A 14,327-nucleotide genomic window follows, 5' to 3' on the forward strand; every position below is an offset into this window, starting at 1 on the left:
GTGTATCAACAAGGGGTAGTGAAATTAAGTGTTAACTTGCCTAGTAAGTTAGCAAAGATAGGAGCTTTCCGTGTTCTTTTTAGTGATCTCTCTGCTTTCTCCTTTTATAGACCATTTTCTAGTCAGCTTGTAGTCTGGTGTTCAGACTTTAGCTTTATTGCTTTTATTACCTTGATACCTAGGCTCTTTATAGATATTTTTATTTTATTTATTTTTGATATTTTTATTTTTCATCCACCTTCATTATTAAACCTTTTATTTGCATGTGCCCATTTCCTTGTCATAATTTACTTATTTGTTCTATAGTTGCAAGTTTTTACCGCGTGAATTGTCACGAACTTAAGGCATTTTTCAAAGTAAATTGTTTTCAGTTTTCTTGGGCTGTCATCATTCATGATTGAACTTAATTTGGGGGCAGTGAGATGGGTGCAAAATCTTGTTGGCAAGCTGGGCTTCACTTTATACTCTACCAGCCTTAGCCTCCTGCATGCTGGGTTTGTAGGCATGTGCTGCTGGGCCTGGTCTCTGTTGACGGGGAACTTGGAAACCTCTGCTTCTGTTAGGATCACAGATATGTTACTGTCATACCTGGCATAACATTGCACTTCCAAATTCCTGTTTTCAGCTTTCCATATTGAAAACATTCTCTTTTCAATCAGGTAGCTCCTTAATACCACCTGTACATGACTGTTATCTGGAATTCTTGTTTAGAACTTTATCCCTCAGCTCCCCACTAGTGATTAGGCCATATCTCTGGGGTACTGGTGATCAGCCAGGGGGAGAGCCAGCTCAGTGCTCTGATGAGCTGCAGAAAGGATTTGGGAGGGTGTGACATGCCTGGGGTTTAGAAGGATTGTTCTCTGTGTTCCTTGTCTGGTTGTTGCTGTTTGTTTGTTTTTCTTTTCTTCCTTTCTCTGTCTGTGAAACCGAGCCTTAGATTTGGGTTTTGTTCCCTCTGTGCCCATTGGTTCCTTTTCCTTTAAGAGTATGCTCGTTCCTTTATTGTAAGTTTTGCTTTGGCATATACTAAAAAAAATACTTATTGCATACATGTTTCTGAGACTTGTCAAACAGTTTTTTCTTCCAGTTAGAGCAATGCATTCTATTAAATGCTAAAGGACTCTGCAAATCAGTGTACTGACAAAAAGCTTTGTTTGCATAAGTATGCCTTTGTGCCTAGCCTTCTAATCCGACCTTATCTGCTAGATCCCGATGGTCCTCCCGCTTTCAGGAGTCTCAGAAGAGGAGGACCAGAAACCAAGTATTATCCCACTGCTGTATAAATGTGTTATTGGGCAGACTGACCCAGCACTAGTTGCCACTTATGTGCTGGTGGTTGAGAGAGAGCTGGCGGGGAGTGCTGGGACACAGCTATCCTGCCACTCAGTACTCTGATCTGCTGGGACACAGCTGTTCTGCCACTCACTTCCCCATTTACTATTTTTGCAACATTTCTGGCATATTCACATGCTCCTCCTACTCACCTCAGGTTTTTGTTGAATCTCCACCCCCACACCTAGTGAAGACCATCTGCTCTGTTCAGTTGCTTGGTAAAATGTAGGTGTGAAAATCACACACACACACACACACACACAGAGAGAGAGAGAGAGAGAGAGAGAGAGAGAGAGAGAGAGAGAGAGAGAGAGAGAGAGAGAGAGAGAGAGAAAGAAGTGTATCCTGATGGTGCACAAGTCTAAGCAAAAACTTATTTAAGTAACATTAGCCCTTATGACAGGGAGTGCAGAGTTTCTTATGTGCAAATTGTCCACTCATTTCGGTGATATATAATTAGTAGCTGGGTCTTGTCTATGTCCCCTGTCCCTCAGCGCTGTGCCTGTATTTGCTTTTAGTCACCTAGGTCTTTTTTGTTTGTTTGTTTTGTTTTTTTTCTGTATAGCCTTGCAACCAGGGCTCTTGTAGAACAGGCTGGTACTCTTAAGAGATCCATTGGCCTGCCTCTGCCTCCCAAGTGCCGGGATTAAAGGTATGCACCCCCCCCCCCCCGCCAGCCCTGTTTTTAGTCACTTAGTTTTGTAAGTGTTCTGTCTACACCTGTTTACCTCACAGTAGCAGCCCCCAAAATGCTTCAGTGGCTCAGTCATTTTAATGTTGTCGTCATGGTTCCCTTCCTTAGTGATAGTGATTGTGTTCTGTTCCACTATTAAACATTCATGTCTGTGATGTGATTTCCTTCTGCTGGGTGCTTTTCCCCTCCTCTATCCAGAGAGCCACTAAAGTGTTGAATATATTCTGAAAAGTTTCTCCCATCCTGTTTCAATTTCATGTACTGTATTTTTTTCCTTTTCTCTTCTGAAGTTGTGTAGTCACCTGCATTTGGACTTTAGTGTTTTTCTTTTTAAAGAGATTGGAATTTTGATTGCAGTTACCCTTGTTCTGCATCATCAGTGCCCATACCAGGTGGGAAGTCCCTCGGATAATAGTTGCGGCTTCTTACCCCTCCTTATCTACCCAGCCCTTCCCCTGCTCCACCCTTGTGGCCTCTCACACTCTCTGCTCTAGTGCTTCTGGAATCTTCTATGAACTTTAAATGACCTGTATGAAAAATATGACAAGGTCCCGTTTCAGCATACATAGGTAACATTGACAGCTTACCCTCTGCCATGCTCCAGGGATGTGAGGTGGCTTCTGATTAAGAGGGGAACCCATCATGTGCAACAGCAGTGTTATAAAACAATCAGGAAGGGAAACCTGAACAATGGAATCCTTAACAACGTTCCTATCAAATGTTAGGGGAAAAAAAAACCCCATAAATAAAACAAAAGAAGAAAGAATGTAACCTTTTAATGAACCTTTTTTTTTTTTTTTTTTTTTTTGCTCCGGACTACTAAAGAAGTTTAATTGTGATCTGGAAGTATTTTTGTGTAGTAACAAAATTACTGGCATTATTACTCAGTTTTCCTCCCCACTGCCACCTCCCCCAGATAAAATTTTGGTTTTTCTGACAAGAAACAGAGCAAGTTTGTCACTTCCTGGTACCGCTGTCAGCCTTTGCCGGTGCAGGTTTACTAGTAACAGGCTCCCACATATTCATCACCTGCCAGGTAGCAGACGCTTAGCCAGGGACTGGATCTGCGTTATCTCCTTCCGGTCTCATCATTATGCTGTGAGGTAGACGTGCTCAGCGTTACAGATGAAGAGAGCTGACTGTAAGTCAGTAATTGCCTCAAAGGCAGCAGGTAGTACATGGTAGGGAGACTCCAGCTACCGAGCAGTCTCGTTTAGTTAGTTCCTTTGTCCAGGATCGTTCTTCGTGCTCTCTTGTTACCATAACAAATACTCTCAGTTTATAAGTGAAAAGGTTTTCAGCCCATGGTTGGCTGGCCCTGTTGCTTTGGGGCCTTCGGGTTGGTCCCTCGTGGTAGGAACATGCAATAGAGCAAAGTCACTCACTTCCGCTTCCGGCCAGACAGCGGAAAGACGTTATGAAGCAGCAGCCAGGGCCCCCACAGTCCCCTGCAAAGGTACTGCGTAATTGGAAGACATGCTGGGCTCACGTGTTACGGGTTCATCACCACCCATTCCCATCACTGGCCCACAGGTTGGAGGCCGAAGCTCTTAACACAGGGATCTTTGGGAGACGTTCTGGATGCCAATGATGGAAAACTTCTCCATTGTAGCCTCTGCGTTTCCCCTTCCTTCTGTTCGCTCAGCACACGGTTTCCAAGTTTGGAGCTGAAACATAAGAGGGTGTGCTCATTTGAGTTTGTGTATGTGTGTACAAGGGTGAATATATATATCTTAGTATCGGGCTGAAGTTCATGGGTGAGACTTAGCATTCTTCTGTGTTTAGAGGGGAGAGAGCACTCTGTAACAGGGGAGTGGCCAGCCACGCCCAGCAGCACTGCTGGCAGCTCAGCTGTTGCTGTGGGGAATGAAGGGTTAGCATTTACCCAGAGGTGCACTCACTTGTGTTCTCTCTAGTATGTCCTACAGTAGCCGTTGGGTTAGGCAGTTTTACTCCCAGCCAGTAGATGGGTAGACTGAGGCAGGGGGGATTGAGCAAGTTTGACCACAGTCATACTCATAGAAAATGGAACCACCGGTGCTCCGTTGATAACACAAGAGCGTGTAACTTGAAGTCCACAGTCTTTCTCTCACACACGCTCTGGTTTCTAATAGCGGAATATGAGATGCTTACTAAGCTCTTACTATAGCACCATTTACTCCTTACCCCAGCTTGAGGAGCTGCAGACTCTGTCCATTTGTCAGGTGAGCCAGTTGAGGTAGAGAGTTGATCAGGGTTGGAGACTAGGACGTTGTGTCCGGTTTCTGTCCTCTGTGTACTTTTTCACAGAGTGTGGTTTAAGAAGTTTCTCACCTCTCCTTGTCTGCACAGTGAAAGTCAGAAGAGCTGTCTAGAAAAAGAGTTGCCAGATTTTTTTTTAAAAAGGCTTTTTAGGTAAGTATGTGTAAAGGAAAAAAGACTTTTCTCTGAGGGATTGGATCAGACTGCAGCATGCACCTCTGCAGCCTGAGATCCAGCAGCACCATTTAGATAAGAATTGATGGGTACCCTCTCTGCCTCCTTAACCCGACTAAACAGAAATGGGTCCTCTCAATGTCCAAGTCCCATCCTCCCCTGCCCCTCCATCCCTAGGTCAGCCATTATCAGCCATCACTGGTCTTACTTGCAGCCTTATGCTCACTGGGCTGTGGTGGAGTGCTGGCTTCCGTTGCCTTGTTGTGATCAGCGCCTGGCAGACTCAGCAAGCAAGCACTGTGTGGTCCCCAGTGTCTACCATTTACCTTTGAGACCAGGATGAAGCATATTCCCATGAAATAAGTGGCCTTTTGCAGTATGTGAAGGCAGTCCTCCATCCACCTGCCCTCCATCCACTGTCGAGTGGTAATAGCGAGCTTCATGATGTAAGTCTTGGCTCTTATACAGCTTTGTCGCAGGAAGGACAAAAGTGTTGTGTGCTCTGAAGTGATAATGATTCAAATCTCACATATTGTTGTTCTCTGGATTTTAGCCCCCATTTATCCTTTACTGTTTGTTTAATAGAACCCCTTTATGACCAAGTAAAACTAACGAATGACTACAGCTGGCTTAGATGCTAGACTCTGATCTTTACTAGCTTTTGTGGCCCTGCATGACTTACTAACCTTCCCAGGCCTTAGTTTCCTCCTTGGGAGAATTAGAGAATGTATGATAAATTCCCTGCATGGAATCTGGCTCTGAGCAGGTGTTCAGCATGGGGGCACCACAGTGAATGTCACAAAATGCAAAGGCAATCATATGACAAGGAAGGGTGGGATTTGTGTCCTTCCAGTAGCAAATGGTATTTCCCTGTGGACTTCTTCATACTGTTCCTATGCAGACCAGGGAAAACAGTGTGATCGTGTTTGCTATAAGAAAATAGAGCTCTTTGTTCCCTGCAGCAGACAAAAGAAGCTCATTATCATATCAAGTAGTGACTGATGCTATTGAAATGGTTTATTTGTCTCTGTTTTTTTTTTTTTTTTTCTGTTTCTTTCCTAGGGATTTATTTGTGGCTTTTCAGTAGCAACAGGTGCAGCAGCAAGACTAGTGTCAGGATACGACAGCTATGGAAATATCTGTGGGCAGAGAAATGCAAAGCTGGAAGCAATACCAAACAGTGGCCTGGACCACACCCACCGGAAGTGAGTAGATTCTTGCATGACAAATGGTCTGGAAACTTGGCGGGAAGCACAGGGAGGCATGGTTTCCTAGCGCCTCCGGGATATTTTCATATACTTTTCATAAGAGTATTTTTTTTAAATGGGGTATTTAGTCACTGCTGCTTTGATTCAACAAATACATTCTCCAGGAAACAAAACTGCCCACCTTGCAGTTTTAGTGGGTCAAGAAAGTGATTTGAAAGGGTTCTGTCTTCCCATTAGCCTTTAGGTTGTGTTCTACTCCTTAACCCAGAAAATAATATTCTCCATTTTAAGATTATACTTAATGGGAGACAGATGGATGACAATAGCATAAAGCTATAATGTAGTATTTTGTGATGCATCATTTATAAATATTTAAGCCTTTCCAGCTCCCTAAAAGCTATATCTTCTTTGACAGATTGTCTTGGGTTCTCAGTGTCATCGTGAGGATGTCGTGACACTTCTGACTTTAATTGTCCATGCTCTTCAAAAGCTATTATTTTATTACCAGTACTGATGGAGGAAATGCATTTCATCCAGTAAACACACTCTATGTCTGATTTCTGTGTAAAGTTTCAGGTTGTGAATGTATATACCCTCAAACTTCATTATGTTATTTCAAGCCAAATCAGGACTTCAGAATTAATAAGTCTAATTGCAGGCTAGCAATACTGATCAGTGTAGTTATACTTTCTAGGAAAAGTCGGAGTAGATCCTAACAACTTATTATTTGTGACTGTTCCTTAAATCTTGGCCCTTCTGTATGAGGTATAAGGTGAATTTAGTGATTTCAGAAACTTGAAGAACTTTTTAAATAGTTTCCCTTTCTTAGAGACAATCCACCCTCTAATGAAGAGGAGATCATGCAGGTCAAATATGCTAAGTTCTAAGTAACAACAGTGAGTCTTTGCATAGCCTCCCGCAGATGACAAGCATTTACCACCCTGCAAGGCAGGAGGAACAAAGGTTTAGCTACAGTGACTGTCAAGGCCAAGTAGCTGGTTGGTGGTAGCAGAGGATCCAGTGCTGTTGTGAGCATCTGTCCTCGAGTGCACCTGCATACTGCATCCCTTAAGAGAAGCGGTGAATGAGTCTTAGCAGCTTAGAAAATTGTTTCATTTGTGCTTGTTTATGGAATTAATACACATTTTAGACTTTGGGTCAGTTTTTATATGAAAAATACCACAAACTTTTTTTTGTTGACTTTTTATTTCAAAATGTATTTGGACATGTAGAACTTGAAAAGCTTCAATTTATTTTGTTTCTAAAGTAGCACCTGTGTCATAAGATGTTAAAATGCGCCAAGTTTATGATTCTCTCAGCTGAGGGCACAGGAAAGAGAGGGTCTTATGCTTTAGTCCACTGTCCCTATGGCTTGCTTCCTGACCTACAGTGACTGTGCACATGTATGTATCATAAGGCATGCAGGTACCACTCTCATTTAACAGGCTGGTCAGGGAGGCAGCTTCCAAACCTTCTGTCTATCTTATATATACGTTGGCCTCTGGCAAGGAGAAATTGTATATTACTCTGAGAAAGAGCTACTTTTCTCTGATTATTTTGCGTAGTCAAGAGCTATTCACGTTTAACCGCAGAGAAAATAAATGGCTTTTGAATTAGTTTTTTCTTCACTCATGTACACATATTTAACATGTATTTTTGTGCTTTTGTTTTCTTTTTCTTTTTTGGGGGGTGGGTTGCAGGGGTCAGGGTCTCATTGTGTAGCCCTGGCTGGCCTGCGTCTTTCTTAAGTAGACCAGGATGACCTTGAAATCACAGAGATTCACCTGCTTTATCCTCTCCAGTCCTGGGATGTGAAGGTGTGTGCAACCATACCCACTTACGTGTTTTTGGTTCCTTTGCACTATTAACTGGTACGGTATAATCTGGCCATCTCTGTCTGTAAATGCCTGTGAGAATTTGGGGTATCCGTATTCAGGTAAGTCTACGTATTTGAAGTTAGCGACAAGAAGGCAGCGTTCTTTGTCTGCCTTGGCTTTATTTCATCCTTTTCCTCCAACGACATGGCCTGCTGCCTTTGTCTGGAGCTCTTTCCTTGTCCTGCCGGCTTCAGCGAGCTCCACGGCCTTCCATGGTTAATGCATACTCTCCTTACACCTGTGTTTGTGCTGATACCACCAATGCCTGGCCCTTATTTGACCTTCATGTGCATTTGCTGAATAATGCAGCAACAAATCCTATAAAATCCTTTCATGACCGTTATCCCTTCTACTAGAGTTTTTTCTTTTTCTTTCCATTTCTTATGTAGCTAAATTCTGCTCATCCTTCCTCTCTCAGCAGAAAGGTCACTTCCCAGAGAAGCTGTCTCTGGCTTTACAGATTAAACTGTGAGACTGACATTCTACCGACGGAATGAAAGAGTCACCTATCATAATTTTCCACTTAAAACTCTCCTTGTGGCCTTTAATATAAATAATTACACTTTTTTTTTTTGATAATTTGTCCAAGGGGTGTCTTTACTAAATGCTGTGAAAGCAATGAGGCCTGTTCTTTTCAGTGTTGAATCCTTAGAGCCAGCTAGCTCAGTGTCAGGAATGAAGTAGGCAGTTCATTCAGTGCTTGCCAAATGAGTAAATAAATTCACTCTAAGAAGTGAATTACTGAGTTTGAGGATCTGAATATTTTAAGATTATTAATGCATGTTGCTGAACGGCTTTCCATTAAGGCTGTTGCATTTACATTGCCACCAACAGTGTCTGAGATTGCTTTATCTTTGCTAGTATTATTAGTTTTTATTCTTTACTAGTTTGATAAGCCACAGGATAGTACTTTATAGTTTTAATTTGCGTGCCTTTAGTTATTATTGTGTATGAAGCCCCTCCCCCGCACTTGTTAGCCTCTCATGACGACTGTTGTGCTTAATGTATCTATTCTTGGTCTTCTTAGCTGTAATCAGCTCTGTCCTTTATGCTGTGATGGGATTAAGTTCTTGAAAATAGGGCTTTTATTTTGCCATTGCCCTCTTCCAGGGCCTTTGCTTTCCTGCTGTGGCCTGTGCAATCACAGATGAGCCCACCCAGCCCCAGCTCTTGCAGGCCTTTTGAGATCCGGACCCATTTCGCCTTCCCAGTCCTCTCCCACTGTCCCTCAGTGTGGTGTTATTACTGTCTGTGGCATTTGATTGATCCTGCCTCTGTGCTGTTCCTTCTGCCTGTCTGCTTACCCGATTCTTTGAAACACTTACACCGGGTCTCACAGCTGACCTTTTTATGAAGTGTTTCAAAATAACCCTATCCCGTAGTAAGCTTCCTTTTACTGTGATTGCCTGAACTTTGCCATCTCACGCTCGTTATTCTATGGCCTTCAATTTGCTCTCTAATTATATTGTGTTTTCTTGTCTGTCTATTAATTATTGGTTGCTAGGTAACAATACCATAAATTTAGTGGCTTAAAGCAAGACATATTTGTCATGCCGGTGTCTGTTGATTCAGAAATTTAGACATAGATTGCCGTGGTTTACTCCATCAGAACCAGCAGAAGGGCACCTAGAGAATCTTCTAGAACAATGAAAGTAATACTTCTATGTAGTATAATTATGGAAGTGATATCATGGTATAAAGTGCTATCCATATGGACATTGCCTGTGTGTGCCATAATGGTGGAAGTGATGTATGTCATCTTTGCCATTTTTCTGCTGATGAGGCACAAATTTCAAGTCCCACTGGAACTCAAGAAAAAAAGAATTGCATAAGGACATGAGCAAGGCTTCTGGGACTTTATTGGGTCCTCTGCCACACTGTCTTCCCGGAAGCAGCCTGGTTTTTGTAGCTCTTAGTCTGAGTACTTCGGTTCCTTGATGAGGGCTTACTTAATTGTAATTATCACGGAAGGAGGGAAGTCAGGAGACAGATGGGAGAGGGCACAGATCTGTCTTATTTTAACCAAGTGTTCAAGATGCTAAGATGACTGTAAGAGTTTTCTTATCAGTAAAGAAAAACCTTATTTATTGGCACTTCTAGTTGTAATGTTCTAGTTGTAATGATAGTGTATTTCCTGTTGTAACAGGGTTGCACAGAGAACTGCCCCACAGTGTTGAGGAGATCCAGGAAAGCCTCAACTTCATATGGACTTAAATTCATCTCTGAGCTGCTTGCTTGAGAAACTAAGACTTTTCTGCATAGAAGCAAAATCAGATATGGGCCTAAGTCTAGATCAACTCAGATAAGCTCATTTCCTATAGAGCCATAGAGTTCTAGAATAGATTATTTATCTGACAGCAGCCTGCCAAACACTTGTGAACAGAGAGTGGCTTACTTTGTGGCTGAGCTGTGGTGATGATCCTACCCATCATGGGTTGGGCTTAGAGCCAGACTTCTGATTGTAGGGAGTGCGTGGTGAACTGATTGGCAATGCCAAAACTAAATCTCTTCTGTCATGTTCTAATTTGGCCCATAATTTGTGGACCTATAACATGTAAGCACTCTTAGAATGTATGTGAAAGTTATCGCTATCATTATTATGATAAAGAGAAGGGTTTATTAGCCTTATAGGCTGCTCTGTGGCTTAGGCCTCTGGTGATGGCCAAATGGCCAATGTCATCACAAGATGGCAGGATACATGGTGGAACAGTAACATCTGAAGACAGGGGTGCTAGTGTCCATGTGTGCAGAGCAGGGATGCATCGGCTTATGTCCAGGTCAGCCTGAGCTAGTTCAGAGGTATGTGCTGAGACAAGGGGCCTCACTTCGTTGGCCTCTGAGACGGGGCTTGAGGCGGTAGAGAAGGCTTGGTGTTGGTGCAAGAGATATTCTCACGCCCTGGGTGCACAGAGGAGAGGGTATGGCAAGAGGGCAGCGGCTCTTAGCATAGGCCAGGGAGGGTACAATGTACGTTGTTCTGATTGAGGTATTCTGTCGTGAGGACTTTGCCCTCCTTCCTGCACACGATCTTGCTTAGTGTCCGCTTTCTTTGTTACTCTAAGAAATTTCCCCAGTGTTTCTTACTTGCTGGTATTGATTTCTTTTACAGGTTCAGAGGATGTGTTTCTCATAAATCTAATTTTCATCTTTCAGCCTTTCCTCTGAAGAAGCTATTTTAAAGTTCCCATTACGTGCCCCTAAAATGCCTCTCAATTTGAGATGATCTAGTAACAGGGTGCAAGAAATGAAGGGTCTGAGGAAGATGGCAGCATCTGTGTGTGAATACGCAGTAGGGGGAACATCTTATTTGGTGCCTTCTTTCAATTTTTTTTTGCATAATTTTCTAGGAAATGGAGTGAAAACAACCCTAATGCAGGAACTTTATCTTCTCAGCTGTGCTTATCCTCACTGTAAGCTAGCTTACTATTCCTGTGCTAGAAGGGCCTTGAGACCATTGGGGCCCTTTATTATATGAGTAAAGGACCCAGGATCTATGGAGACATGTCCGCATACTCCTCTGTGTCCCCACGGAATTGTTCCAGTACATACATACTTGCAAATATCAAAATCGCTTGCTGCTTACATCCTTCTTATAAATGTCAGAGTATTTGCTTATAAGCTATGTGTGTCCTTCTGTATTCGTAACCATCTCCCAAATTATTGATAGTACTTCTACTGAGTAAGGAGCTGTTACACCTTGTTGCTCAGAGAGTAGTTAGAAGAAGAATTCTGAATATGACAACACAGATGCATTTTTTTCTCTTATTTTTTGGTCTGTGTGTGGTTCAACAAACATGTGCAGAGACCAAGACTAGGGCTCTACTGGTCTCCGTCTGGTACCCCTACTTAAGGTCTGTCCTGCCTCCTGCCAGCAGGGCTACGATTCTGGGTTTCTGCCTTTTTCATTCTGTAGATTCCTCTCAGCATTTAAAGGTGGAAAGGGTTGTTGGGAAACATGGAAGGGAGTAGGTTATACAAAAGTTATAACCACGGAGACCTTGAAAGAGGCCAAATCTATAAGGTTTTAAAGAGTTTGAAGGCGATTACAAAATTCCTTTTCTGTTGGTGAGAGAACGTGAACTGTGGTATGAACTTCATTATTCTCATGTCATGGTTGATTTTGTTTTACTGTTTATATGTTTTTGATATTTGTAGAAACATACCTACCATACAGTTCTTAAGCAGGGTAATTATTTCGTGAGTATTGGTCTTAATTTCGAGAAATGTTGTGGTTTCTCTTAGAACGTTAATGGCCACTGCTTGTCCTTTCAGGTTAGATAATTCCTGTCATCTTGCCCACACTCCTCGACCTATGAACTTACATAAGGGCTATATGGGAAGTTAGTGGTGACAGCATCCTACCTTGTAGAATGTGTTTACTCTTTAAGTGACTGCTAAGCTTTCTGGGCCTATATGTTGTTACAGCCTTCTGTTTTCCAGAAAACGTGTTTCTTTAGTAAATCAGTGTGTAAAGACATACTTTGCTTGTTGTTATTATTTTGCTTTTGAGACAAAGCCTTACTTTTTAGGCTAGCTGACCTCACACAGTCCTTTTGCCTCAGCCTGGGATTACAGTTGTGTGCCTTTTGCCGGGTATAATTTATATCACTTTGTGAAGTTTTAGCAAGAGTTTTTCAAATCTCATTCACTGAGAATCTTTGGCCCTGTTTAAAAAAGAAAAAAGGGAAAAAAAAAAAAGGTAAATTTTGCTTAAAAGGGTGTTTTGAGATTCCCTATAACCTAGGGCCTATAACGAGGACTTTTCTTCCTGTTGACTTGACCTAGATTGTTCTGTGCTCAACGGCTGTCTGTCATTCACCTTTCTTGAAAATTCTAGCAGGGCGTGGTGGCATAGGCCTTTACTCCCAGCCCTTCAGAGGCAGAGACAGGCAGATCTCTGTGAGTTCTAGGCTAGCCTGGTCTATACAGTGAGTTCCAGGCAGCCACAGCTAAATAGAGACCCTGTCACCATTTTGTCCGCCCCCCCCCCAAAAAAAAAAGTGTATATTTTTTCTTTGGGGTGAGAGAAATGGCTCGGCAGTTAGGCACACTGACTGCTCTTCAAAAGGTCCTGAGTTTAACTCCTAGCATCCACATGGCAATTCACAACCATCTATGCTGGTAGTCTCATGGGATCCAATGCCCTCCTCTGATATACAGACATGCAAACAGACAAAAGAGCCACACACATAAAATGAACGACTAACAAATTTTTTAAAAAAGGAAAAATCTAGTTATTTAATTTTGTCTTTAGCCTACTTTCATTGAAAATTAGTTGTGTGATATAGGCTACTTCTAGTGATAATAAAGCAGGAAGTAGCCTAAATGGCTGAAGAAAAGGAAAGTTTGCTTAAAACCCTTTTTCTTGGCCATTTTCTTTGGTTCAGAGTCTAAATCTGGGTGTCTAAACTTTACATATATCCTTCAGCTACACAGACGTAATTTTTTTTTTTTAGTCTCATGGAAATTAGGATCTTGTAAAAAAAAAAAGTAGAACTTGATAAAATCATGCAATCACAAATGCTGTACCTGGAGGAAGTATTTTTGGAGAGACATTTCAGGACTCAGGAGCTTACGGTAGGAAAACAGGTCAGATGTGCACTTCGGTTATACAGTGACACGAGAATCTTACTGCTATTGTTGAACAATGGATAGGTTTTATTTCCTCAAGGTTAAAATTGTATACATGAGATGCATTATGTGCATTAAATTAAAAATAGAGATGTTCATAGTCCCTGTCCTTGAAGAGCTCATATTCTCACGAGGAAGACAAATATAGGGGTGCACAATGGTAGTGGTTCCGTCCTGCATGAGTGCTGCCCATGGACACCTTGTGACTGCTGGCCTGGGTTCCTCATCACAACTGGTAAAGAGAGAAAAGTAGGGCCCTTGGGTGGAAGGACCAGAAACACTGTTATGTTAGTTTACTTACTGCTGTTGCAAAAGATTGCTGTCACCTAGTGATTGAAAACACTGGGGTTCTACAAATCAGAAGTCGGCGGCGTAGCTGCTGCTCTATTCCAGGTTTTCCTAAGGCTAGAATCACAGCATAGGCAGTGCTGCAGTGCCTTCTTGCCGTTCTGGAGAATAAGTCATTTTCCCATGCTAACTTACCACCAAGAAGTCAGTTCCATGTGGCTTTAGGACTGGGGCCCTGTTTCCTTGCTGAGTATGTAGGGAGTCATTTTCAGAGCCTAACATCGACCTAAGGACTCTATACCTGTACCTGTGGCCCGTGACACCTTGCCCCAGTGACAGGTGAAAGCCTCCCCATTATAAGTCTTCCCTCAGGGCAGCTTCTTGGTTCTGGGTTAAAGAGCCTCAACCAGTGGTAGAAGGCTGGGAACAAGGTAGTTTTAGTCAGATGTGGAGCCTCAGTTGTTGTGGGTGAGGTTCAGTTCAAGGCTTACAGTCTGTCAGGTTGGGGTTCATGCAGGCTGGGCTAACGCAGGGTGAGGACTGGTATACACGGGAAGGAACGTCCAAGCGTCCCATGGAATTGAAGCAGCTTGAGGATGCGATGTAGTTCGTTTAGGCATTGTACTGGAGCTCGAGCCTTCCAGTGCTCTGCAGAGCGACCCAGCAGCTGACCTGCTTCTTCCCGCAGTTAGGTTAAGTAGGTGAGTATGTTCCCAGTCTGAGCATTTTCCCTTTGCTTTGAAGGAAATCGCCGGCGCCAGTCTCCACCGGTGCCAGTCTCCCATCAAACGCTGTCAGCCTTTGCTTGCTGCCTCTCCTAGTTTAGCATAAAATGAGAAGGATCACCCTCGATGAGACCTCAGGTGAAGCCACATTTGTAGA

General features: G+C 42.8%; 1 protein-coding gene across 1 annotated transcript in view; it reads left to right on the forward strand.

The window, feature by feature from the left end:
* Positions 1-14,327, forward strand: part of Slc44a1 (solute carrier family 44 member 1) — a 124,899-nt gene that overhangs the window by 44,736 nt on the left and 65,836 nt on the right. Inside the window, exon 3 of the mRNA XM_051162090.1 lies at positions 5,504-5,646. Coding sequence (XP_051018047.1) covers positions 5,504-5,646 — 143 coding nt within the window. The remainder of the gene's footprint in view (positions 1-5,503; positions 5,647-14,327) is intronic.

This window comes from Acomys russatus, chromosome 2 (assembly GCF_903995435.1).
Source record: "Acomys russatus chromosome 2, mAcoRus1.1, whole genome shotgun sequence".
NCBI classification, from domain to species: domain Eukaryota; kingdom Metazoa; phylum Chordata; class Mammalia; order Rodentia; family Muridae; genus Acomys; species Acomys russatus.